At 38.3% G+C, this 27,660-nt stretch overlaps 1 protein-coding gene across 1 annotated transcript in view; it reads right to left on the minus strand.

Annotated features, from left to right (window-relative positions):
- Positions 1-3,184: 3,184 nt before the first annotated feature.
- The window catches only part of RTF1 (RTF1 homolog, Paf1/RNA polymerase II complex component), a 29,006-nt gene continuing 4,530 nt past the window's right edge, over positions 3,185-27,660 (minus strand). The window contains exons 3-18 of the mRNA XM_033063257.1: positions 20,996-21,143; positions 19,309-19,513; positions 17,147-17,261; positions 15,478-15,589; positions 14,516-14,651; positions 13,733-13,910; positions 12,748-12,830; positions 12,330-12,417; positions 12,138-12,245; positions 11,492-11,569; positions 10,151-10,272; positions 9,712-9,769; positions 9,056-9,133; positions 7,865-7,960; positions 7,467-7,578; positions 3,185-5,836 (exon numbers count right to left, since the gene is read on the minus strand). Coding sequence (XP_032919148.1) covers positions 5,730-5,836; positions 7,467-7,578; positions 7,865-7,960; positions 9,056-9,133; positions 9,712-9,769; positions 10,151-10,272; positions 11,492-11,569; positions 12,138-12,245; positions 12,330-12,417; positions 12,748-12,830; positions 13,733-13,910; positions 14,516-14,651; positions 15,478-15,589; positions 17,147-17,261; positions 19,309-19,513; positions 20,996-21,143 — 1,824 coding nt within the window. The 3' untranslated portion in view covers positions 3,185-5,729. The remainder of the gene's footprint in view (positions 5,837-7,466; positions 7,579-7,864; positions 7,961-9,055; positions 9,134-9,711; positions 9,770-10,150; positions 10,273-11,491; positions 11,570-12,137; positions 12,246-12,329; positions 12,418-12,747; positions 12,831-13,732; positions 13,911-14,515; positions 14,652-15,477; positions 15,590-17,146; positions 17,262-19,308; positions 19,514-20,995; positions 21,144-27,660) is intronic.

Raw genomic sequence — 27,660 nt, forward strand, 5'->3', positions numbered from 1 at the left:
TTTTGTACTGACCTGCTCTAATTTCTCCAGCATAGTACTCAAAAACCATAGCTCTCATATAGAAAAATTGTGTGTATTTACTAAAACCAAACAAACTTGTGCAGAATCCACAATCACTTATGCAGATTCAATTAAGTCAGGGATGTTGCTTGCAAGCATTTGTATGAGTAACCATAATTACCCAATGGATCAATTTTGAAACTTTAATGTTTCTTAAAATAATTCTAGAAAATTACTTCCCGCGTGATGGTTTTCTGTAATGTGAGTGAAAACAATGTGTTTCACTCCTGGTGATAAGCTGGTGCCACATTTGACAGAAGTGGTAGGCTAGCCAACAGAAAGCAACATATTGTGTCTAAGTTTGCACAGAATTCCTCCTCATGGACCAGAGGCTCCTAGTGTTTTCAGGCTATGACCGCTCTTTTCCTACTCTCTTCAGCGCTCAGTGTTTCTTCTGTTGCCAGGGGAATACAAATATGTTGAAAGACAGAAGCTCAAAATGGCATCTGAAGAGTTTTAGTGGAGCACAGAGTATGCAGCTAGCTTTCAGCAATTAGACATCAGCTGGTGTCACAAACACACAAAGAAATTAAATCTTTTTCTAAAGCTTGATATGAAGAAAAGAAAAAAAATCCCACAAAGAACACCCCTCCATAACTATCACGCTTAACACGTTTCCTTGCTTCATACTGCTTAAGGGTACTGAGTCTCAAAGTGTCCAGCTCACGCTTTGACACTGAGTTCAGCACTAAAGAAAACAATCCCTTTTCATTTCAAATAAAACAATCCTTTCTCATGTCAAATAAGTACTCTTCAGTTCCAGTACTGAAGACAGAGTGCAAAGTACATTCTACCCAAAATACGTTCTATGCAACTTAATCACACTCAGGCAAATTATTTGCTTTACAGAAAATACACTTACCAGTCCACAGACTACTGGAATGCAACATGCAGAGTTTAGGAATAGTTGCTAAATTCCAGCATTTTCCCAATTAGAGTTGTTGCCCACACCAGCAGTGGGCTACAGTAACAACTGCACTTTACATTTTGCATTTAATTAAAAGATGGAACTTGAGAAACTTATGTGCACGGTGTATTTAGAGGGGCCAGACCTTAAAGAAATCAATCATTGGCAAACAGGCAAGTCCTGTTTGGCAAGCTGGGCAATTCCTGTCATTTTTCTTAAAGCATCTTCACTATGGAACAGACAAGCTACAGCAAAGTAAACTCAGGCTTCACTTAGAATTTACCGTAAATAGAGTCATAGTATAATTTAGATTGAAAGGGACCTCAGGAGGTCCCCAAGATTAGTTTCATACACCCAGCATGATCAGATCCAAGGTTACATTGCTCCAGCTTTATCCAGCTGAAAAACCTCCAAAAATAAGCTCTTTGGGCAGCCTGTTTGCTGTCCTCATAAAGTTTCCATCACCTTTAATCAAAACCTCTCATTTCAAATGATACTGTTATCTGACACACAGCTGAAAAAGCAGACCACTTTCCTTAAACCTCTCCACATTCACTGAAAGGTTGCTATTAGCTCCTCCTGAAGTTGCATCTTCTGAAGGTTTTGTTTATGGGCAAAGAGGAAGCATAACATACACACAATTTATTGTTAGCATATGGAGATCTCAACCCAATTAGTCTATTAGTCTATATGTAATTACTATAGGAAAATAATAATAATGTAAGTTGTGTACTTTTATACAGAAGTTGCAGTAATAAACTTGTAAGACATTTCTCCATTTCTCTCATTTTTAGGGGTTATTTTCACCCTTCTACTGTTACTTTGCATCTCAAAATCAGACTGCTGGAAAGGATAACTTGAAGCCTTAAACAACCAAACCAAACCAACAAACAAACAAATAAAACAAAACAAAACAAAAAAACCAACCAAACCAACCCCATCAACCAACCACGAAGTCAGAAAAACCTACCAAAAAACAAACTGCACAAAAAACCCCCACAGCCCAAAGAAAGAACTAAATCCCATTCCTTCAGCTACTGAGTGTGAGAGGTGATCTAAAATCTGAAACAAGTGTTGATGGTGGTAAGGTAAAACCAGTGAGCTCCAGATTTTAAAAAAAGCTTCTATTTGTTTGGCTCCTTAAGCAACTCCCTCTAAAAGACTAAGCTATTGTAAACTGCATATGTATCAGTAGCTCAAGTACCTACTTTACAACTCACAAGTACTGCAAAGGAACACTTTGCCAAGCAAATCTCAGTTACAGTTCCTGACTCAAACTTCCAGGCTAAGTCTTCCAGTCTGCTCAGTGGTTAATCTCTAGGGACAATTTTGTTTCACAGTCAGCCCTAGCAGGAACCCTATTGGTGTCCACAACCAAGGAGTCTCAGAAAGAGTGTGTGTGTTGGGAAATCCTGCACTGCTCATCCTAAGCCACCATGTCTGTGAGACAAATTCCGGGTGCTGAATTACTCTGCACATCGAAAGGGGGATGGGGCAGTACTTGCAGGGAAGACAGACAAAACTGGAGAAGGTATGAAATTACTTATAGAATCATATGTTAATTCAGGTCAGAAAGGAGCTCAGGGTGATCACCAATCCACGCTCCTTCTCAAAACTGGGCAAACTACAAGATTGGATCATGATACTTCTGCCTTAATCTAGCATTCTCTTGAAAACCTCCAAAATAGACAGAAAAATCTCTCAGGCAACCTAGTGCACTCTTTAACTGTCCTAAGGGTACTTTTTAAAAATATTACATCTTGGAAGAACTTACCCTGTTTCAAATTATGTGTTGTTGTGTCTTATCCCCACACCGAGCACTCCTGAGAAGTCTTGCTTCACCTTACTCAGTCGCTTCTTACTCAGTAGTTCAGCGATATGCTTTAGCGTTTTTATTACAAAAGAAGTCTGGATTTCTACAAGACAAGCAAAGTCTGTGTTTTAAGTGAGGTGCAGCAGAGGTGCAAGCAAACTGACCTTCCAAGAGGCTCCATTTGAGTCTAGTGATAAGGACCAACTCCAGATGTTAGAGAGTGATCCAGGAATCAACAGCTGCTCTTGCAAAGAAAGAGGGTTTACTTTTCATTAATTATTTCACAATATTAGTATTAAATATAATAGTCCAGACTGATAAATGAAGTGTGAGTTTCTGAAAAAAACAAAATCCAAACAGGAAACCCTTAGCACCTCAGATCAAGGGATAAACAATCAACCTTATTAAACCAACAAACCAAGTTTATTTATATAAGTCTGTACAATTGTGATGAACTATGCTAGGACACCAACGAAACAAAGTAAACAAATCGCTCCCTCTCTAACAAGTGGGAGGTGTAGTCACTCACCTTTACATGCACTTAAAGGAAAAAAGATTACAGCTTTCATACAATTATGTAACTATTCAAGAGTACTTTCTTCATGTATTATTCTCAATATAAGAGGTTTGCATAATTTACTGATGGTTGTCTTCTCTGAAAAACAGTATTTTAGCAAAACCCAGAGACTTTGAGAGGTTAAGTGGCAGCTTCATAATTGCAGATAACTAGGACATAGTCCATCATTCAGATTGGCATCCTAAACTCACTGCATCTGCTGTGTTTCAGTTTTCTCTACTAAGTTACTTGCAACACTGTATGGGTCTCATTCACACTTTGGTTGTATTTGTCACTGCATCTCAGAGCTCTGAGACATTTCTGTGGAAAAAATCAGTTCCTGAACTGTTTGATTTGGCAATTATTTCTGCAAACCATTAGAGTGTGATTATTTTTAAAACTGTCTATTGCAAAGTAAGTTTAAGGTTTTTTTTTAATCACAAATCACTTCAGCTGTTGAAAAAAACAAATCATATTAAATGGATATCTACACAGTGAATCATAATGTTTCCTACGAAGTTATTATGGTAGATCTCATAAATCCAATCTTAAAAAATTTTAAGTATGTATATGTGAGCCTACTGTAATTCCAGAGAAGCTGCTAAAATAGGCCATCAAATAAAGTAATCTATGATTACATATTTACAGAATAATCCACATATCCTAGAACTATGGACTATTCAGTAAATAAGAATGGCAACATTTCTATTTATTTGTTTACATGGTAGGCTTTATACGTTGATATTCTTTTTATACACAGTTTGTAGAATCAATCTGCACAATTACATGATGTTTCTTTAAAGCCACTGTTAAAAAAAGGAAGAGAAAGTTAAATAAGAACTAGATTAAAGTTTCATTAAGAATCCAGCAAGAAAGTATCAAACACAGGTTAAAATACAACCAGTGTATGATTTCAGAAAAACAGTAATGCTCTGACACAAGAAGAGCATTGCATTTTCCCTCTTTAGAGTCCCTCAGAAAAACATTCCTATCCAGTTCAGCGCTTACATTGTTATATATGTACTGGCCTGAGTAGGAACACACATGTGCTTGCATGCTTACCTGAACGAGGGCCTCTAACCTTTTAGACTTCTAATTCTTTTAATTTAGTTCTTAGTTTCATATATTCAGTTGTATCTTGTTTGGAAAAGTTCTTTGTTAAATGTCACTTATATTTACATTTGATTTTTTTTTCTTTTTTACACCTGAGTGATAATTTAGCCGTCAATTTGTGTCCAGTCAAATATTCCATAAAGCCATACAATTCTTGTGCTCATGTTGCACTCCACTTGTACTAGTTTATATATGAAAAATGTCCATCACCTACCTCTCATATTACCCACTGACCTTTCTATTATGTCCTTCCACTTCCATAGAATGTGATTTAAAAAAAAAAAAATTGTTTATTGACAGAAGCCCCATTAAAATGGTTCAGAGAGCAAGAAACAAAGTGAACTGGAGTCCAGTGAAGACCTGATAACAAATATGTAATACTGAAAGCTTGGAGAAGAAATTAAAGCCCAACCAAATGAGCTCCCACCCCATAACAAGCTACTTCACCAGTTACAGCTGTAGAGTCTACATGTGCTACAGATGACAAGTCCCACATTAAGAGCTGTGTACCTCTTTCTCATCAGTTAAGTGTAATTAAAAAAGGGAACATGAAGTTAAATAGCTATATCAGCCAAGCCATTTTAGTAAGAAGAATCACATTTAATGAGTTTCTTTCTTGCAATTTCAGATGCTCAAGTACAGCTGGTAGAAATTCAAAACAGCCGTAAAGAACTGTGACAGACGGATACAAATAGTACTGCAGCTTAAAAATGATAAAAAACACCTGAAAAAAAGTCACACAACCCTCCCAAAAAAATTTACACTTTGAACCTAGGCCAGTTTTTGAAGATTCCCTTCTCCAAAGCTAGGATGAAGGAGGAAGAAGAGGGAGAAAGTGCAGATGACCTTCCAGCCACAAAGGTCTTGCGCCAATGTTTATTCACTGTGCCTGTGGTGGTATGTAAGGGGAGATCACCAAGTGCTGATTCTGCAACTGCCAAGAGATTCCTATGGAAATCCAGACCTCAGGCTAATACTGAACACAGAGTGGACCAACGAGCTGCATCAACAAAATAAAAACAAAACTCAAACTAAAAGAAATGGGAAAACCCCAAATAGCACAGATCCACATTTGTGAGGGGAGCAGAGGAAAGGGCAAGAAGGGAGGTCTATACAGTAAATAGTTGAATGGTTTATGTTACAGATGACTGGCAGTTTTAAAGAGTCTCTTCCCAGCTCCATTGCTGCTCCAACCCAGAAGGGAGAACTGAAAAGGGAGGAAGAAAAAGTAGGACATCATCATGGAGCATGCAGGATCAGAAGCAGCAGAGTGGGCATGCTCAAATAAGCCCCCGTCTCTTTTTGTAGTCCTCCAAGTTCAATGATCGCCGAGGGGCACCATCTTTTGCTGGAGGAGCCTTGGAGGTGATGGCCAGTGCCTTAGATTCTGTTGGGGAGAAGAAAAGAGTAAGAATCAAACTACATGCAAACTATAACTTTTTACTTGTTGTAGACAACTTCACCAAAAAATCATGTCTGGTCTCTCTGGTACACGTCAGGTTAGAACTTCAGTTAATAATACAGAAGTATCGGGGAGATTATCTTCATAGATGCTGCATATGCAGATTTGACTCTCTGTGTTAATCCAGCTGTTAATCCAGAAACAGATAGCAAGCAGAAAAAGTCAAACGTTCTATCTATGTCTACAACACACATTTTTATCAGTCTCCAGATTCTTCTGTTAAGCAAGGAGACTGCACAAAGATGTCAGAATGGTGTTCTAAGGAAAACTCTGTTTCTCACCCTTCTCTCCTCAGTGTCCTTTAGTGCCTAACCCTCATCTGCCTGCTAACTCCCAAGTTCATAACCCTCACTAGATGTTTCAGGAAGTCTCTCATTCTGTAGTCTTACATCCAGAGTTTTCATCTTGACCTAGTTTGGAGAAACAGCTTCTCCTGCTCTTGTTTCCTGACAAGCTTTGTCTTTGTGCATTCTTACAGTACATCCTAAATTATTGTCCTCCAAGAAGCTGCAGATCTAATTCTTCAAGTAATGCAAGAAATACTAAACCTTGTGTGTCAAATTGCACTGGTACACTCCTCCCATGCTTCCTCCCACTGGCAAACAACTTTATAGGACAAAAGAAAACAGCCTCAAGTTGCACTAGGGAGATTTAGACCGGATATTAGAAGAAATTCCTTCACCAAGAGGGTTGTCAAGCATCAGAACAGGTTGCTCAGGGAAGTGGCTGGGTCATCATCCTTGGAGTTATTTAAAAGACATGTAGTAGTGGCACATGGGAACCTGGTTTAGTGGTGGACTTGTGAATGTTGAGTTAATGGTTGGACTTGATAATCTTAAAGGTCTTTTCCAACCAAAATGATCCTATGATACTCAACTGTTCTTGCCACACAACTCCTGCTGTTAAAGTCAAGATAACAAAGAGGAAGAGCCAGCAAGTTTGTGTCTATTATCTTCACTCACTGGTCAGTGTTTCAGAATTTTTTTGTTCCTCTAAAATTTAGCTTCAATACCATATGCAATGCCTTAGCTAGGGACCAGCAACTTGGTAAAGCAGCAGGCTCAAAATCAAGTAAAAATACCTTATCCCCACAGTACATGCACAGACGACAGAACAGCACAGATACACAGCTTATCTGTCATCAAAAGTTATTAGACAAATTAACAAAGTAAGTACCAAGGTAGCTGCCAGGACTTATTAAATACAGCACTCATCTTTTCCCCAAAGATTATGCAAGTCATAGATAATATAGACTGGAAGAGCATATCAAAACCACTAATTATCTCCTTCTCTCCCTAGGCTTCAAATCAAGGATACAGGGACATACAAGCTTTTAGTCTAACACAATACAATACAGTTGTTCTTGTTTCCTCAATGGATGTCACCATCACACATCCCCTCCTCCTCTGTTCAAGATACTTGCCAAGATGGTAAAAAGACCTTACTCCCAATTTTCAAAAGCTCATCAATAACTTTGAAAGAATTATTCTGGAAGAAGTGACTTCTACCAAAATGTCTGGACAATCACATCCCCAAACTGAGAGGGAACACTTACCTGAACTGGGAACCTGAAGATCAATCTTTACATCAAAGTCATGCACTTTGAAAAGATCTTCTGAGAGGTCGCTAGCTGATTTAGAGTTCACATCTTTATCTTTTCCTTGACCCTGAAATGAAAACTACAAGTAAGTCTCCAAACCTTATCCGGCCATACAGAGACAAAAACATTTTTCCCCCTCTTCAGTCATAAACATACTCGTGTGGCTTTTACACTGCTAGAACAACTTAAATTTCCTTTCCTAAGAAACAAGAAGCTGTTGTTTTTTTATGATAAAGTTCTACAAGTACCTTTTTCTAGAATTGAAGCTTGCACACCAGATATTACTCACAAGCTTCACAGAGCAGAAGGGTGACAGTGTGAAGAACATAACAGAGACCAAAATGGAAACTTACCTTACTCATGTCCTTTGGAGCATCTGGTAATACACCAGATCCGTATTTTGCATTTAGCTGGGCAAGGATGGCAGCTTGGACAGCAGGATCTCTGGACTGCGAAGGCGAAATATTAGGGAAGAATAAAAATTTAAAATTACTGCAATTAAATTTGCAAAAGCTGGAACTACATTTTGTTAAAACAGTGCTTGTATTCATGAATCTAAAACCATAAGAGACTGCATATCAGTTCATCCAACTTCAGAATCTCAAAAGGCTACTGGAATCATCCTGATTATCTGACACTAACAAACTAAAAATCATCTTCAGAAAGCTTTTATTTGGAAAAATCAGAAATACATTTCCTAATTATATGGCTTGTTTCTTTGACTACTCTTAATGCTACTGTAATACACATTTGCTTTCAGCTTACAGTTCTGGCTGAAACACTCTACTAGAGAGAAGAAATCTTTAGAAGACTATTTTCTTTACCCAATAGTTCACTAGCATAATGAAGCTACTCAGTTATGATTCTTTTCTAATAAAGAAGTATTTCAGAAATGTTTCATTCAAGCCCTGCAATAGAATTTCTATTTTATTTCCTTGCTGGTTTGTGGAGACTGATGAGAGTCAGCCTGAGCAGTTGTTTTTTTAGGTACCTACACCAGAACCATACTATTCAAGAACAGACCTCAACAAGGCCAGATTACTTAGAAGGAGGAGGTTAATGCCTTGTTATTCATCAATATGTTATTCACTTATATATGGAGGGACTGCAGTAGAAGGTTTTGCCACAGTATCACATGCGAAGTTTGTGTTGAACTACTTCATCCATCACAGGCCCAAAATGTTTGTTTTCCTCTCACCTTTAATTAATCTTTGAGGAAACTTTCAGCTAACTAAAAGTGAAACTCATACCTAAAGCAAACTGTCTTCCCAGTGCTAGCTAAATCTGAGTAATTCAACGTAGATGAACTCACAACATAAGTCTCAATCATGGCTGCTTTTGCAGTACATACCCACATCACTTATGTCCTTCACACTGCATTAAAAAAGAAGAGGGACCAGGATCTCACTCAGCTGTACCTCATACTGGCATTCAGGGCGTTAATAGCATATGGCACAGTTGGGAATTTTGTTCCTACACTCTGCATTACATTGGCTTCTGTTTTTCAGCAAATTGCCTCAAGTGAACTTAAGCATTACACTCACATTAGACACTATTGTGGGCTTGCACTGCCGCCTAGTAAAGGGGTCCATTTGTTGGTTTTTCATGCTGTGACTTTCAGCCTGGAGAAGAAATAGCACATGGTTTTGCAGAGTTTGCTACTTGCACTATTTTAAATCCTCCCACAGCCCCCCATCCATGCAATTACTCATCTGCTATATAGAATACTGAGATCAGAGAAAAACCAGCAACAACATTACAGAATAGAAAGATTTTAATGCACCCATCGTCCCGTGCTTCACAGGACAAAACTGTCCTTATTGCATACAACAGAAAATAGGCACACAGCTCTCAGGATAGCTAATGCTTAAGCATTTGTTAACAAGCTTAACTCTTCCTTAATAAAAATGTAACTACAGAGAAGCAAGTATGTTCTTCACTGTTTTATTATTTGAAGTCTCCTTTATGAGGAGACTTTTCTTTCCCATATAAAATGCATTAAGGCACTCTTATAGTGACTAATCTGGTGATAAGGGAACTGAGCAAAAGGATAAAGCAATGTGCTTTAAAACCATGTCATTTGCCTATATGAAAAATTTTAAAAGATAATTTAAAAATTTAGTAACTTTGCCATGCAATTATCCCTCTTTGCATCATTTCATCTCTACTTGTAAGAAAGTATTAATTCAGCACTATTTACCACAAGAGCCTTCTCAGACTCAACGATATTCCACTCTCTATTTCTCTGGTTGATGTAACTGCAGAATGGAAAAAAGGAGGGTGGGGGAAAGAAAAAGAAAGTGACTGTCATTTATTAGTCCCTAAACAAACAAAAAAAACCACCTGAAAGTATTCTTGCAGCTTCATCCTGACCACAAATTACTCTTATTGCAACACAGCTTCCCCTGGGGTATGTCTATACAAGAGAGTTTACATTTTTGACAGTTTTAGCTACATGAGAGATATAAGAAAGTTAAGAAAGACAAACACTAACAGAGCCACTAAAATACACATTAACACACTGTGCAGAAAAAAAACCCCAAATCCTGTAGTTAATTTGTTAATGCATTGGTTTCTCTTTATAAATAATATTGTTTGATACTATTTAAGAAAGAAAATTCCCAGTATCTGCTTCTTACCTGATTGCAGAAATATTTTTTGTTCGTTGACGATCCAGGGCCTCTGCTCTCTCCTCAAGTTCATTAAGCTGATCTTGAATCTGCTTGGCCTTATCTTGGTCCCCCAAGTCCTCAGCCATAGCCTTCAACCAAACAGTAACTCATTAGGCACTAACCTTTACCCAGAATTACTCAGAGACAAAGGATATATCTGTGAATCAGACAGCTAACCCTACTCCAGTCGTGAAGGTTCTTCCCTGCATGGTAAGAGTTCAACAAGAAGCTACACTTTCCTTACAGCTCAAGGCAAAACTGGTTTCTTACTCTGAAGAACTCTGAAAACCCCTACACCAAGGAGGATGTAGGAACACCAGTCCCAGGATGAGGAGGACAGGTCAGTTAGATGACTTCAGTTACAAGTTTTTATTAAAATGTAACATCCCCATTTAGCACATAGGAAAATAATTATTTCCTCAACTGCCAGTTGCCATTTACTTCAAGGAGCAGCGAGTCCCCTGAGGCCCGACAACAGCTTATTGTGCCACCTGGTGACAACAAAAAGCAACTGCACACCCTGTGACGGGAACCTAATCATTTACATGCTCGTGTTCAGTAAAACAGTGACCACAAAAACAGTTAAACCAAGGAACCAAAAAATGTATTTCAGTACAAACTCTTGGGTTTTACTGTATATGAAGCTTTAATGTCTCGAGAAAGACAAACAGATTTTGGTTCTATTCATGCAGTCCTATCTTCAGAGATACTTCAAACTGCTTGTTTTCTTCACTTCTTGGCTTTGGCTTTTATGCACTATTATGTCTACTTGTCCCAGGAAGACTACAAGTAAAAACAGTTCATGGCAAGTAAATCTTTCAGCCACTTCTTTTTTTTCCCAATATAAATAAACAGCCATAAAGTGACAATTCAGTTAAACCCTGAGTAAAAAATAATGTAACACAACTTCTGTTTTTCCTATCCTAAAATAAGAACAGGAAATCAACTTTCAAACATTATTATGAGGTACTCTAAAAGCAAAGCCAAACAAAAACCAAAACAAAAATCAACAATAAAACTGACCCCAAAAAACACCAAAAATAAAAAAGAAACCTAAGAAAAAAGGAAAAGTTTCTGAGGCAGACAAGTTTGAGACCTTGCTTAATGGACACAAAAAGAGAAGGTTTATATTGTTGACAATTGCCCCTAAAAAAAGAGTGCAATAGCTGACTGGATTCTGAGTATTCTGACCCCAGCAATGAACCTTGAGAAGCACCTTCCAGCTGCACTGTTAAAGTCGAGCTTACTGCTGACTACTGCCAAAACCCAGATGAGCTCCATTAAGCTTGCAGGCATCTCATCTCTCACCTTCTCCTTTAATAGCTGAGTTTTCTTCATGGCATAGTTTGGAGGTGCTTTTCTGAATCTTTCCTTCTCTTTAACAATCTGTAAGATGCAGAGGAAACAACAGGAATATGCAAATAAGAAATCTCTATTTCAATACTTGCACTTTAGAAGCAACAGATGAGTATCACCAAAGAAATTTATTTATTGCCACTGAATCTGACATATGTGCTGATGGTTGTTTTTAGTTTGTGCCTTTGATATTGAGTTACAGCTCCATTCTCCTCACTATCTACAAAAACCTGATGCTAATCATCTTTGGACAGTATCAAGCAAGTACAGAACTGCAAAAACTGTGATGAGTGCAACTACCACACAGTTGTCAGTTTTTCAGAACTTGAAAATTAAGTTGCCATACTCAGGAGTTCAGAGCTACACAACACAAATTCAAGAGGAGACAACAGGGCACACATGATGAAGAAAAACAGGAGCGAACACCAAACAACAGCAGGATCACCAAGCTACTCTATCCAGCTACAAAACTTTCTTTTATTTCCTTCTTGGAAAGCAAACACCATGATCATTTTGCTTTGTAACAGCTACTGCTCTACTGCATGAGTTCCTGTCACTTTTAAGCACAGACACAACTGCACTACAATGCACCATTTACCTCTTCAATGTCCTGATCATTAAACTTGTAGTTGAGAGCTTCTTTGATGGACACTTCCTTTTTGTTTATCTCATCTAGTGTGGGTAGCTGCATCCCAGCAGAGAACATCTAAACATGAGACAGAGTTACTTTCCATTTAAAAGAATGTTGGCAGAAGGCTGCTAAGAGGAAACTAAAGTCTGGTAAACTTACTGCTTCCTTCCACTTCATAAATTCACTTTCAGTAAATTCCTGATTTGATACAAACTCCAAGCGAAACACACGTGAATCACTGCCATGCCTGCAACAATAAATATAAAACATCCCCTTGTGATGGTGTGGTAACATTGGATCTATATATGTAAACTGATTAAAGAAGCCCAAAACCAGACAACCACATTTCAACACAATCACAACTCCTTGCACAAAATTTTGGGGTATTTTATAATTTCCATTATGCACAAGGAGAAAAAAAAACCCCAAACAAACCCAACCCAAACATTCTAGCATTAAATAGCATGACAAAGTTCAGACTACTTTTCAGTCCCACCGCCAGACCCCACACAGAACATTATTTGCTTTGAAAAGGACGCTGATTGATGAGCTAAAGAAGATTCCTTTAGCATCTTACCGCAACTGTAGTCCTTTGTTTGTCCGTGTGCCACCAAGCTGGTAAACCTTTGCAGTCTCTACCACACCAGTTATTTCAGCAACCTGTACCACAGAGGAAAATACATGAGAAGAAGGATACAAGAGAAGATTTTTCCTTCATATTCCTGGAATGTATCTGGCATATTCGAGCCTCTTCACTAGAAATAAAAAAACTTAATCTAGCTAACAATTCTAACTAGATCAAGGAAAGCAAGACTCTTCAGTCTACATTATCAGGTACTGAATGAGTTGCTTCATACATAATTTTTGAGTTAATAAATTATACCATCTGAATGCTTGATGCAGTTTTTTATCTTCTTAGCTCTGCCTTCCTGACCAAAGTGTACACTCTCTTATCTTTCCTATTTCCTTCTCAAATGATGTTGGTTTGACTTAACATATGTTCCAAGGGAAATACACTATTGCTGCTCATACACTAAACGCAGCCCTTCTGGGGGCCTTCTTTTATTCTATTTTAGAGACTATTACTGCATCCTCTGATTACAGCAATGAAACAGAAAAACAAAACTGTGCTCTCAATCACATGGAAGGCACACTTGTGTACTAGAAACTTCGTAAAAAAAGGAGTCAACACCACACAATAACTTGGGAACAGTCCTAGAAATAAGGAGTGAATCTTACTCATCCTCACTTGGTCTAAGCAGAGTCTGGAACTTTAGTGTGCAACAGAAATTATAAGACAACATGAACCAAAGCTGGAAGATCAGGTTTTGTTAGTGCTCCCTCTCTCTCACTAAATTCATCTCCTCCCTCCCCTAGGTGGTCACATAGATTTCTTTATTCTTAAACCAGTCTCCTCCTTCTCTTTAGTAGCCATTACATTTTCTGGTTATAAGCAATCTTTCTATATCAATCAAACAGTTACCAGTACCCGAGAATTGATAAGCTGCAAATATTTTATTACAGCACAAAAAAAGAACTAAATCCCTGAGAGCTGAACTCACCCGATAAACAGGTTTACTGTTGTGATTGCCAATGCCAATACGGACAAAGCAGCCAGTGACTGTCTTGGCAAAGAAGGGCATGTGACACCAGCGCTCCAGCTTGTGCCGCGACAACCGTACTCGGTTCAGTTCTTCAGGCAAGGACACTGGCTGGGACTTGGGAGGAATTTCCTCTTTCCTGATTTGGGAAAGGTGAGAAGGAATAAAGAAAAAAGTAGAGACATAATCAAAACTCAAAAGGGAGGTCCTGAATAAGGTGCAGCATGAGCATTGTTTATTACCAGGAATGATTCATCATGCACTAGCTGACTGCAGATGTGTGAATTTAGCATTCATGAGAAAGACTTTACATTAAGTCCTAGGCTTATTAAACACTGCTCCTGCTACCAGAAAGCAGAAAGGCACACACCAAGGCAGTTTATAGACTAAGATACAGAGCCATATCTGTAGAGATAAAGAGCCAGCACATCTCTGTCCAGATATGTGCCAGATCTCTGCAGTTGCTGAACTGCAGGACTAAACAAATCAGTAAACAACAGTGTAATTTGGGCTAAACCTGACAGCAGGGTACTGAAGTTGCAAAGCCACCCAAGGTAAATGAGTCCCATGACCTCTTAGGTCCAAGGACTCAAATCTGAGCAAGCAATTGCACCCAGAGGCAAAAATACTTTAGAAACACTGAACTGCTCCAAACAATCCTCTAAACCAGCATGTGTCTACCTAAAGTGGATCTCTATTTTTAACATACTTACAAGTAATCATTGCCCAGTGTTTACTACTTACTCCTCCTCTTCATCAGAGGATGATGATCTTGATGAGCGATCACTTTTCTCACTAGATTTATCGTCCTCCTCCTCCTCTTCATCATCAGAGTATACTTCACTAGTTTTTAATGGCTGTTTTTTTGCAAGCAATTCAGCTGGGAGAAGGACAGAGAACAATGAAAAGCAAGCTATAAATATTTTATGAAAGCTTGCCTATAAGAGTTGAACCTTAATTGCTTTAAAAAAATCCAAGAGGTATTAATTTTACACTAGACAGAAGTGGCACATGTTCAAATCCACTAGTAAGCTGTGCACTTCATTGACTTCTTTGCATACACATGAAGTATTTAAAATCATCCTAAATGTCAGTTGGACTTATTTTCAGTCTCCCAACTCGACTGCATATAGTAATTGAAGATGGGTGTAACAACTAGATATATAAGAAAAAAAAACTATTATGATCAGACAACTCATTCTTTTACAAGGAAAAAGAAAAAATCTCATGTTTGGAGAGGATCATGATAAAATCCAATAGAGTAAAAAAACTGGTTGCATCAAAAGTCAGTGGCAAGATGGACAAGGTGATATGCTGTCCTGGGGATACGCCGCTGAAGAAACAAGCAAATGTAGACAGGATATCACAAGTACAGTAAGTAGGAGTTTGAATGATCCAGAGATTAAAAACATGAATCTAAGTGACCAATTCAGACACATTAACTAAACCTTTCTAAGAACCATTTAGTGGACTGCGATGAAAGTTCTGTTTTTAGACCACTCCAGGGAGGGGTAAGGATGAGGAATACAGCATCAGTGGTTGCCAAATATAGGTGGTCATGTTGGGCAAAGACCAAGGAAAACACAGACATGGAATTCATTCACTCCGAGGTGTAGAATTGTTGCATTACTCAAACAGGAAGTAGCACTTTCAGAAAGCTGCAAAAAGGTCTCAAAAACTGTAGCAATAGCAACATGCTTTCATACCTGTTCTATTCTTCCTTTTCTCTCTTTCTGCTTTTAGTTCCTCCATTGCCTGAGATTTCTTGTCTAGCTTTTCATCCCGTTTTGATCTCCGCTCTTTGTTATGTGACATGACCTAAAAATATGTACAGAAAATCCCTCAACATCACAAATCCATAAGCTGAAAAGCATTTAAACAAAGATTATTTACATTTTTCAAATAGAAATTACTAACGTACTCCTTTTTGAAATAAATTCTTTTCAGTTCATTTTTTACAGAGGCTAGAGAGGGAAATCAATCTGGAGCATATTTCTTCATCCTGCTTCATATCAAAAATAATGAACCTATTTATAGTTCAACATTTCTGCCACCAAGTCTTAGTCTCCAAATTCCTCCTTAAAGTTAAAAAAGGACTAGAGAAATAAAATAGAAGTAATTCAGCAAATAACATCTAATGAGGAAAAACCAGATGAATATTATTCTCATTTGCTGCTTCTGCAAGGCCAAATCAAAGCACTAGTTTTCATTTAATAGCAAAGAAAAAAGTTATGTTTAAAAATACTTAAAGCAAAAATAAAGCTGCTTGTAAAATCTGCAAGATAGATCCAAATCTTAAATGTTTTCATTCCTCTTGTGGTTTTCATTTCTAACAGGTCTACATACAGCAAGCAGCCTCTATAGCAAGCATAAAAGTCATTTGATCTAAGTTGAAGTAATTTCTCTAAGACACAGTAAAAGAACTCTAAATGAGATCCTTTTACACATGCATATATGTATTTGCAAGTGCACTTTGTGTATTATAAATGGACTAATAAAGTGTACACACATGTGTATATATACGGAGTTGAGGGAGTAGGAAAATGAGATTTATTCCGGTCAACATGTGCCTAAGGGAAAACTCATCTAATTCGATTTTAGGTGTTAAACATCTACTTCACTAGAAAATAACATGGAGTGAATTGTCAGCTGAAGATGCTCTCTTCCATTGCACAAAACAATAGGCACCAAAAAGTGTAAACAATTGACTGGTTCTTAGATAGCTGAAGTTAGGCAAGATGAATCCCATCCCACCCTGGGAGCCTATCTGCCCTGACTATATATTAGAGGCAGATCTTCACTATTTGAAACCACAGTTCAGTTACAGAGGCCTGGCCTCAAAAACTGGTGTTGTCCTCTTTTCACTGGAGGTGGAAAAACTATAGAACTACTTCTGCTCCTCCTGGCATTCAAGCTTTTCCTTGACATCCCTGCCAGAAGAAACTAAGCATTTTTTCCACTGTATGTACGTGCATGCTAAATAATTAATACAACAGTTGAGCAGTTTTTGGCCTGCTCTCTCAAACTTTTCAGGAAAATCATGTATGAACTGTTTCAGGCTGAATGACAGAAGTTTGGCTAAAGGAACTGTAAAAGGCTGCTTTCCTTTTCTCATGTGGGATTGCTATCACATAGCTGCAACTTTGTATTTTTCATTAAAGGAGTACCAGTGCACCCCTCAATAGGTCAAAGATGTTAACTTCTTTAAATGAAATGGAAAAGCTGAAGATTGCTTAAGCATATAAATTAACTAAATTCTAATCTGCTTACTACACTATTTGACATTAAGGGAAAACATCGGGGTAGAGAGGCCACATCCTACCTCCTTTCGCCAAGGGAAAAGGGTTTATTTCCAAGAATAGTTTCATTTCCTACCTGGGATTCCTGGATCTGTGTGAGTTTTTTCTTCTCCTGCTCCTCCTCTTGCTTTTTCTTTTTCTCTTTCTTTTCTTTCTTTTTTGCTGTTTTTAGTTTTTTCTTGATTTCAAATCTAGTAGCAGTTATGGGAACAAAAAGAATGTATATGAAAGAATGTTCTTCCTGAGAAAGCAAAGGATTGCTCAGATGCTATCACAATTGCTATTAGGCTGCAAGGAACACTTCAACTGCTTCTCCCTTTTATGTTATCCTGTCCCCTAATCCCTTCCCGTCCCTTCCCCAAGAAAATAAAGCGAAGAAAAGCTGAGCACACCAAGGGCAGTCCTACAGAAAGCTAACCTAAAGGGTTGATGAGATCATGTAGAAATTACTATTCCACAGAAATATGCCCTTACTCCATTTTCCTCTTGCCAGTGCAGCAAGTATTTCACTCCAACTCTAAAATCATATGGCTATTTCATATAATTTGAACCTAAACTGCTAAAGATTTTTTTCTTTAAAGTCACTATCATGCTAACTTTTTCACACTTAAACTTCACCTTTCTGCTGGCATTGGTCTGTATAAGAATGACTGCAACGTTTTATGGATTCCTCCTTCACCAGCAAAACTCTCATCAGACTCTGTTTCTGCAGAAAAATTTAAGCACTTCCATGTCTACCTTCATGAAATATATTAACCTGATGTCTTATTTTCAGGCACTGTATTCAGAAGAGTAGTAATTTCAATAGAACTGAGATTCCACTGCACCATGGACTGGTCACTGCTTTAGTGAAGTGTGCATATGTACATACACAAGAAAAAATAAAACTTCCAATAACTGAAATTCAAAACGTGTCATCCATTACTGTGCACAGTACACATTCCATTATTCTCCAGTCCTGTACACCTATATTTTGTACACAACAAACTGAAGTGTTAGATGAGCTCATTGCCCTTTATGCCTTTAACATGAAGCACAACATACAAGGCAAGGCATTACATCAGATGCAATGTCTGCTGTAATCCAAATGAATTCATAGCATACTGTGCATACAAAGAGCTTTTAAAAGATTCAACTTACCACAAAGTTAAATGACTACCCCACCACCCCCTTAGTTCTACCTGCCAAGACTTTACACAGAACGGCACAAAATCATTTAAGATTAAATCAGCAACTCAAGCTTTGACTGTTTAGCTTGTTTGCATCAAGTATTCTCCAGCATTCATTCTAAAATAAGACTCATTTAGCTACCAAAGATGAGAGTAAAATTTGAAAGATATTATGTCCTTCTACATGATCTAAATCCAAACTTGCAATCATTCTGATCCCTTTGAGGAGAGCAGCAGACCACATAAAATTCTGAACGCAGTGTTAAAATCAAGGCAGGTAGGCAGTCCTCTAGCTATGGCTTGGACAAACAGTTTGGCAGTCACTTGTATTGATGTGATTTACTCAACAGTTGTCAGTCCTCTAGGGAAATTTCTCAGCAAGTGAAAAAAGAGAAGGCACTAAAGAATAAAGAAACTCGAGAAACCTTGCCCCATACATGTCAAATCCTTTCAATTAAGACATACGGAAAGTAAAATAGCTTTACTGCAAAGAAGCTGACTGACTGGACAGTGTAACAGTGACAAACAACAAAATCACAGTACATAAGGTAAAAATCCACAAAAGATTCCATGAAAATGACATATCCAACACCACTCCTTATTTCAGTACGTCTATCTTCTATTATGGCCCAAACCATATACAGGTAACTAACACTGATCTGCGCTTCACTATTGCTTTCTGAAAAATTCCAGAAATTCATGTATACCTTATGCTTTGCCTTTTCCCAAAGCATCAGCACATGACATTTAATTAAAAAAAAATGAAGAGAAAGCAGACCTTCAGGCTTCTAACGTATGGAGCAGTAACATAACTACAAGGGTAGCTGATGAAACTGTGCATATTCAACAGCTGAGAAACTTTTAGATACTGTCTTCTACAAGAATATGCAGAACTCCTGCTGTGTGCTTCTTTACTACAGGGACAGTTTACATACAAAAAATATACAGTCAAGCTTAACTCACTTAGCAGTGCTGAATGCTTGGACCTTAAACAAGAGAGCACAGCCAGCATACTCTCTATGTAGCCTTTAAGAATTTGCTACCAAGTGTCAACAGATAAAAAATTCACCTTCTCTTTAGCACTTCTCTCTTCTCTATCCGGTTAAACAGTTCCTGTTCTCTCTCCTTTTCTGTCATTTGTTCCAGTCGAGCTCGGTCTTCCTCATCTCCCATCAGGTCTTCTCCATAGCCATCATGGAATTCCTCATCTTCAGATGAAGAATCTGAATCTGAGCTAGATGAGGAGCTGTTGCTTTCTGAGTCAGAGACTTCTCCTAAATCAAAAATATAAGATAGTAGAATCAGTTTGGGGCAAAGCCCAACCACTTCATTATAGCATATTAGCAAGGGCTTCCATGCCTCATCTTCCACTATACTAAAAACATACAAATAATGAAAATTAAGGCCAGGTTGAAATTACCATAATATATGTATGCTAAAAAAATCTTAAAATGAGTGGTACTACGTTTGAACACAAATTGTGTTGTAAGTAAAAAAATCTCAGTAGAACTAACAAATTTTAAAGGCCTTTTAGTAATGTCTTACAGTCCTAAAGTTAGACTTCTATGCCTATATGTTTATGTATCTGACAAGCTGCTTATACAGCCACGAATTTGTGTGTGCACACCTCAAACACCATGATCAACCACCACAGAATTGCACAATTAACCACCTCATTATAGCCACCCGAAGGACCAATACTCATCATGTGAAGACTTCAACACTATGAATTGCTACAGCAGGAGATAAAGTTGAAACCAATACCCTCAGGGCTGGTAAGGCCCTGATACTAGCCCTGTTACTGTAATAACCTCTCCCAGATACACAGGAGTTTAAGGAACAGCTGACTCCCCAATAGTATTGGCTAACATCACCTTTAAACTTGATCCAAGTCTGAGTGCCTTGATTATCTCACCTAATTGACTAAATTACATTGAATTATGGAAGCAGGCCATTAGGATTCCTTCTTTCACTTCTATTCTGGGATCAGTATTTCTGGAAACTTCCAGCTTTGCAAGCTCACACTGTGAAAACCCTTGATTTGTAAGCATTAATATATACAGGTGCAGTCACTTCATGCCTTTGTCTGTACCTGCCATGCTTGATATACTTAAAACTGTAAGCTCCTTCATATACTTTCTTAACTCCCTTTTTTAGTATCACAAATAAGCACCTGCAAGCCTTCATGGGCATGATGAAAACAGAAGACAGGAAGTTTTCCCAGCATTGAAATGTATTCAATATTCACATAAAAAATTCTGACAAAGTTAAAAAATGATTTTTCTTCTTCTGTGTCAGTATAAATGTGCAAGAATGCCAATTCACAGCAAAAGCATGCAAGATAAGCTCCTATTTGCATAACAAACACGATATACCTTCCCATTTCTTATCACAAGAAGTTTGGGATGGGAAAATACATCAATGAGAAAAAAAAATGCTACCCACATGGATAGACAGGACATGCTAGAAGGAAGCAAGGAATTTTCCTGGAAAAAGTCAAGTGATGAAATGTCACTCATTCTCCAGCTGAAATAACATTTAGTTTGCACTTGTAATGGAGTGCTCACAGCAATGCTACATCGAATTACAGGCACTTCAAGCCACAGTAAATTTAAAAGTTACCTTGACTGTAACTTATACAGTGAAAAGGCTTGGAAGATGGTCTTCAAAATCACCATGCAACATTACTCTTCAGGGTACACAACAAATAAGTTCACTTGGAATCACACTAAACAAATGCACGAGTGTTATCTTACCCTCCTCAGGTGCCGAGCTCTCAGCCGAGCTGTCTTTATCTGAGCTGCCCGAAGAGGCAGCTTTGTTCATCTGTTTCTTCATGGCTCCTTTCTTCTCTGCCTTACCCGCTTTTCCCTTTTTTTTGTTTTTAGAACCTCCAACAGTCCACTGCAAGGAAAGAAACCAAGAAAGGGATCGTGAGACACAAACATAACTCTCTTCTCCCAGAACACTGGAGTAAAACCAGCTGAGAAATAGCCCAATACTTGACAGCAAGAAAACCCACAACATACAAGTATAAAGAAGAGTGGAAAAAAAGAGAAACCAATAGAAAACTTATCAGATAAATGCGAACCTTTTACAAGGTTTTGGGGAGTAGAGTGCTGTGTGGCTTAAGTTTTTTCTTTGAAAAAAAATAAACTAGTTACAACAATTGGTCACTCCTTTTAAAAGATAATGAAGACTTGCTGGCAATATCTGTCAAGGGAGGTGGTATTGAAAATATTTTCCTAAGAAAATAATTTTAAACAATGTGTCCAATGTGTTTGTAAAGATTAGCTCAACTTACTATTAAACAGAAGCAACTGATGTTTTTCTAGAACTAGTTTAATCAGGAGTAGATTTTACATTTCATGAAGGACATCAATTATACATGACTTTCAGAATCTCAGTTTTACCAAAAGTACACAGTGTCTATATTTCTATGCAACAAGGCAACAGTGCACTCATAGATGCAGGAGGTAGCACTATCCTCTATGTACACAAAGTGGAATCAAACCACAATTACAGAAGTCAGGGAAAAAAGGAAAAAAAAACACAGTATCAAATCCTAATTTTAATTTTCTTTTAATGTCATATTTTCAGTTAATTTAGACCACAGTTTCCAAGTACAGGACTTACACCACCAGACACAGAGAGATAGCCATTTTATACCCCTAAGTCCCAGAAGAACTAGTATTCTATTAATCACATCTTTCACCTACACACAGCTACACAATTCTAGTAATCACACGTTACAGTGTGATTTCTTAACAGAATTTTTACATTGTTCCAACTACCTGGGTAAAGCCACAAGGGAATAGAAGCAATAAGGATTTTCCATATATTACTTAAATGCTTTACAACATTTTGCACTTCACCACCTCTCCCAGAAAATCTCCAGGCCTGAGATCCTCAGGAATATAACAGGGTTTAAAAAAAAAAAATACATCTATATCTATAAATCCTCTAAACACCTATATATTATTCTCATCTTTCATGCACATCATCATCTGTTTGAACATGCAGTCTTAAAAAAACAGTCATAATGCAAGAGAGCAAATACAACTGTGCATACCTGAGATCTTGCACTCAAAACTACTCTAAGTGGGAAAAATACACTTTAGATTGACCTCAGATGCATACAAACTTCAGGGTTTCTCACGCAATCAAGTTATCTCTGCAGGCACTAATCATTCCATCAAATTTGATAAATTGTTCTGCCTGATAAGACACCACTCTCAGAGAACCCTGGTGTTCAATTACTCCAGATGAAACTTAAGCAAGCAGTTATAAGCTACTACCTAATCTAACAACACCTGCACTAATATCTTTGGAATTTCCCAGGTTTTGATCACTCTCACACCCAACCTGGTACTTTCCATAGTATCAAATCCTTCATCATGTTCTTTAGGCACCATCAGAGTATTCAAAAGTCTCTGTCAATGCAAAAGTTGGTTTTGTTTTTATTCCTGAGGTAAAACTACAGTGGTGAGCCTTGCAATTCATACCCTAGGCAGGCAGGTCTGTAGGACAGGTGAGTAACTGCACAGAAAGTTTCTGACTTTATACCAGCCCGAGCTTGTACTGAAGTTTTTACTGGCTTCAGCATTAAAGTTTTACTTGTTCAGTGCTTCAATATTGCAGCCTGATATTATTTCTGGTTACTACGCTCATATAAATCAGTTAAGAACAAACTTGCACTCTGTCTAAATCTTCTCAAATCTCAGTAAGGAATCATCTCTCAGGGGAACAGAAAAGCACATTTTTGCTATTTGCTCAAATGCTCACCTACTGCCAGCATTCCGGAGAAGACACAACAGCAAGAAAAGTGAAACAGCATTTAGCAGTGATGCAGAGGTGCCTCCCTCTCTGAGCTCTGCCACTTCTTTTCAGTGTTCTATTCTGAATTATACCTCATGTCAGCATGCTGTATGGAAGTAGCACATGGAAAACCACAGTACACAACACAGTTACATCAAGACCTTGAGAGGTCGTGCTGAGATGAAAGAAGCTAAGATCAGATAAAAAACAGCAGGACTTTGGTGAATAAAATGTTTAATAGCTGTACATACATGTGTTTCATATCACTATTTTCAGCTTTTAACTCACTAGTGGAATTGTGGAGAAAACCTGTGACCAGGAAGATAGGAATGAAAAGAAACCTATGTGACAAACACTTGGAACAAGAGGAAAAAGAAACAATCAAAAAAAATAACCCACAACCAAAAAAACCCACCAAACAAAAAACCCCACTCAAACAACAAAAAAACCCAAGCCCACACAAACAAACAACAAAAAAACCAAAAAACCCCAAACAAAAACAAAAAACCCCCACAAATAAAAAAACACACCACCAAAACCAAAAACCACCCAAACAAACCAACACAGAAAAAGGTAATTAAAAAATCTGCTCTCTAATCTAGAAAAGTGTGCTTGGTTTTCTATTTCACCCTGGAGATAACACTTCATCTCACTTTTGTTTATGCAAATGATGCCTATGTCCATCTCCCAATTTCAATGCTCTCACAAAGCCAAATTCTTATCCAGCTCAGGTGTTTTTAGGCTTACTCAGTTACTTCAATCTCTCATGAATGCCTGGTCATTCCCAGAACAACTACAGGACAAGACAAGAGTTAGGGCAAATCTTGGACCACTAATTCATCAAAACCAGGACACAGCACATAGGCTCAAAAATTGCTCTGCATTTGCACAGTGTTGCAGTTGTCATTTGACTTAATGATCTATCGGCACTGCTCAGCTAGAGTGGCCAACACGAATTCTTCTTGCAACAGAGGAAGACAACAGATTAGCTGGTCTAGGAGGCAGAAGGAAGGCAATGCTGGAAAGCCAAGTTCTTGAGGCCCTTCCTCATGCTCCAGCACACCACCAGAAATCAAAAATGCAACATGTTCACAAGCAACATCAAGTAAAAATGCACACTTAAAGTCAGAAACATTTCTTTGCTCTGTTTCCCTTAACTTCAAACAACAATCACTTTCCAAAATCTGCCCTCTAATACAGTTTCTCCAGGTCCCTTCTTCCCTGCTGCAGCCAGGCAGCACCATCAGTGCTTCTCACGTGCTCCCCATGACTTGAACGGCTCCTCGGAACAGCCCCTCTATTCACCGCCGCTCCTCGGCCACCATCTGGAACCCTCCATGGTTCCAGACACAGCAAGTTAATAAACTCATGCAGAAGTGGACTGCAATGTGACTTTCTGCTTATTGTTTAGTATTACCAAACAACAGAGCTTTATGGTTCTCTCACAAGAAGCAGCCAGAAGAGCCTTTTGAATTTTCCTCTTGCTGCCAAGGTTCACAGTGCTAATAGCTTGCATATTTCCTCCAAGAAACAGTTGGACACGATGATCCTAAAGGTCCCTGTCCCTAAATTTATAAGTCAGCTTCTAAAAAAGCAACTACACAAAGTGATTTAAGAAAATAATTTATAGCTCAGCAAACCTGGAACATATTTACACTAGGGAGATGAAATGAGATCATGGGGGGGAAAAAAAGAGAAAAAGAAAAACAGAAAAAAAACCCCAAAAGATCCCATACCTGAAGTGAGCTCAGAGCGCAGAATTGTTTTACTGCTCGGGTAGCGGGGGTTTGCTTTTATTCACACAGTACCTAAATGCATTACACACTGAGATTTTAATTTGCAAATAGGTGCAAATGTTCTCCCAGCATTTTTTTAACCCCCTATCAAGCCAGAGATACACAAGTAAGGTTGCCAGCCTGTCCTTGCCATATCCTTCCCTCCTTCCATATCCAATGGCTTTATAAGCAAAATGCAAACTACAAGCCACAACACCAAAGCAAAATAGGCTCCTTACCAATGTGTTCCTTTCCAAGGCTGATAAACTTCAGCTGTCCTGTTGTTGTTGAAATTAAGTGCACCAAGGTGGGTAAGATCAGCTCTGCTTACAAACTTTCATGCACTCATATAGGAAAAAAAAATAAGGCAGTCCACCAGGCAAGTCATGAAACTACAGTTTCAGCCTGTCTGAACTCAACAGCAGGAAGCACAGCTATGAAAATTAGGCAGTATTTACTGTCTTTAGGCTTTCTCAAAGCTTGGAAAACTGTACAGACAGCACTCCAAGAGCTTCAAGAAGGAAAATGCTCTCTATCACTACTTTCAAAACTAAATAGTAAATAAAAAGCCTCTGTTATTTATCCTGCCTTTCAGGATCTACACATCATTTGAACACTGCAAACACCTTCATGACGACAACAGCCCAGCAATCAGAGAACTTAACTATTTTAGACACAGAGAGCAAACTCTAGGTGTCAACACCAAAATGGAAAGGAAATAAGCAAACAAAGAAAACACCTTCAGAAGCCACAGAAAAGGCTTTGCCAGGAACTGGCTGAGAGAAGGCTTCATGGGCCAGAATATCACCAGACACCTGATCTACCCTTTTCATTCTGCTTGAAGAAGCTCACAGAAATCAAATCCCAAGAGGTTATCCCCATGCTAGTTTGCAATTTAAAGAAGTTAGTTACAGACTAAATTTTATACCAATTTTGTCCACAGCGTATTCACATTACTCCTTTGCACATGCCAGCCTTCAAACAATTAGCTTGTGCTACTCAGATTTGCACTTGCAGTTTATTTGGAGCAGAAGAAGTAACACCACCTCTCTTCCTTGAGAAAAACTTTACTACTGCACCCATTAATAGCTGAAGGAAACTGTCTCCAAGAAAAGTCAAAGCTACAAAGCACACAGTCTATAAGCTGTGTATAAGAAGATTAAAGCATGGCCAGTTTCAAATTTCAAATTTAAAAAAAAAATGTATGGCAAAGGCCTCACAGGACTGGAGAACCCACTCACTCTTGATGGTTTAATTAAGCAGTATTATAAAATAAAAGCACACAGAAAAAGACAACATTCAGTACTGTAATTTCTATAAACCCACAAAAAGACACCCCCAAAACAGAAAGAACATATGCAGTATTCTGCTCATCTGTGCTTTGCTGTAGTGCTCTAACCTGAAGTGCAGTAAGGAGATACAAAGAGGGATAAAACCCTCCAGGCTGTTACCTGAAACCAATCTCTTCACTAGCTGCATCACTGCTGCTCACCTCCTTCTCTGTCCCATAGCTCTTGACAAGATCTTCAACTATACAGTTCCCCAACAAATTAGCACATTTGCAAAAAAAGGTAAAAACAGACAACCCTCACTAAACTCCAGAACGGTACTAAGCATTCATTATATAAGTTTTCTAGTCCTGGAAGGATATTCTGTCCTGACTCCGTAGGTGTTAAAAGGCAGAACTAAACCCTTCCTGACAATAGAATGAGAGTACTTTTCAAGAGAAACAAACAGGAGCTCCCGTAGTCTCGTGGTTTTCTGTCTAATCAACACTAATGTCAGTGAAGTTGTTGCAGAAGTCATTCATTCTTCATACACAATAGAGTTAATTATCTTACTGCAAGCAAAGAAGCCATAATAAAAGGAAAAGCAACAGCCCAGAACTAACCTACTGCAACTGAGGAACATCATCCACCCAATGCCCTTAATCAGTAACAACACCACCTTGTAGACACACAAAACTCTCATGGTAGCCACAGCAGTAACCTGGCTAGCACCAAACTGGTTACATGCAGAAAGCTCCCAGTTTGACATGGTGAGCCCTTGAGGAGACGTGGTCACACACCAGATAAAGGAGCCATCAGTGTCAATATTAGTACATTTCTTTGCAAAGGTAGCTCTTCTTATTGCAAAACCCTGCAGTCATTGCTATTTATCAGTTCTCTGCACAAAAGTCTATTGTAATTCAGTCAAGAAGACAGAAGACAGTTCAGAGCATCCCTCCTATTTCATTGACTGCAACTCACTTTCAGTCTGGTGGCTAGGAGATTGGATTCAGACCACAGAGGTTCTTTAAGTGTTACAGAACTCAGCATCTGGGTGAGAAATGCATTCTCGCTGATACACATAAATATAACATTAAAGATGTAGTGACATCCCTTGGGCATTGTTGCATAGATGCATCGTAATTTGTACCTGTGGTCATTCAATAATTCCAAAATGTTTTTCTTTCCCCTACGCCCCACAAACCTCCTCCCTCTAAAAGAAAGCAGCATGCTGAATTATGGTCTGAAATAGAAATTTAGGTTTCTTTTCTGTACATGCAACATAGTGCAAATCTCGGAACATTTAGTGTTTTCCAGGAATTACAAAGGACATGCACACTGAAAAACCTCTGCAGAACATATGGGTATAATTAGGCACATTTGCCCAAAGCAACAACGTCCATACTTTTGCCTCAATGTCTTCACCTTGCAGGAAGTCCAATAATACAACTTCAACTTTTAGACACCGCCCATCCAAATCCCCAAGGCTGAACAAACGGCAAACCAACCACTGCACCACCAAACCAGTATCTTATTATATTAATAAGAATACTTATTAAA

The sequence above is a fragment of the Catharus ustulatus genome, chromosome 6 (assembly GCF_009819885.2).
Source record: "Catharus ustulatus isolate bCatUst1 chromosome 6, bCatUst1.pri.v2, whole genome shotgun sequence".
NCBI lineage: Eukaryota > Metazoa > Chordata > Aves > Passeriformes > Turdidae > Catharus > Catharus ustulatus.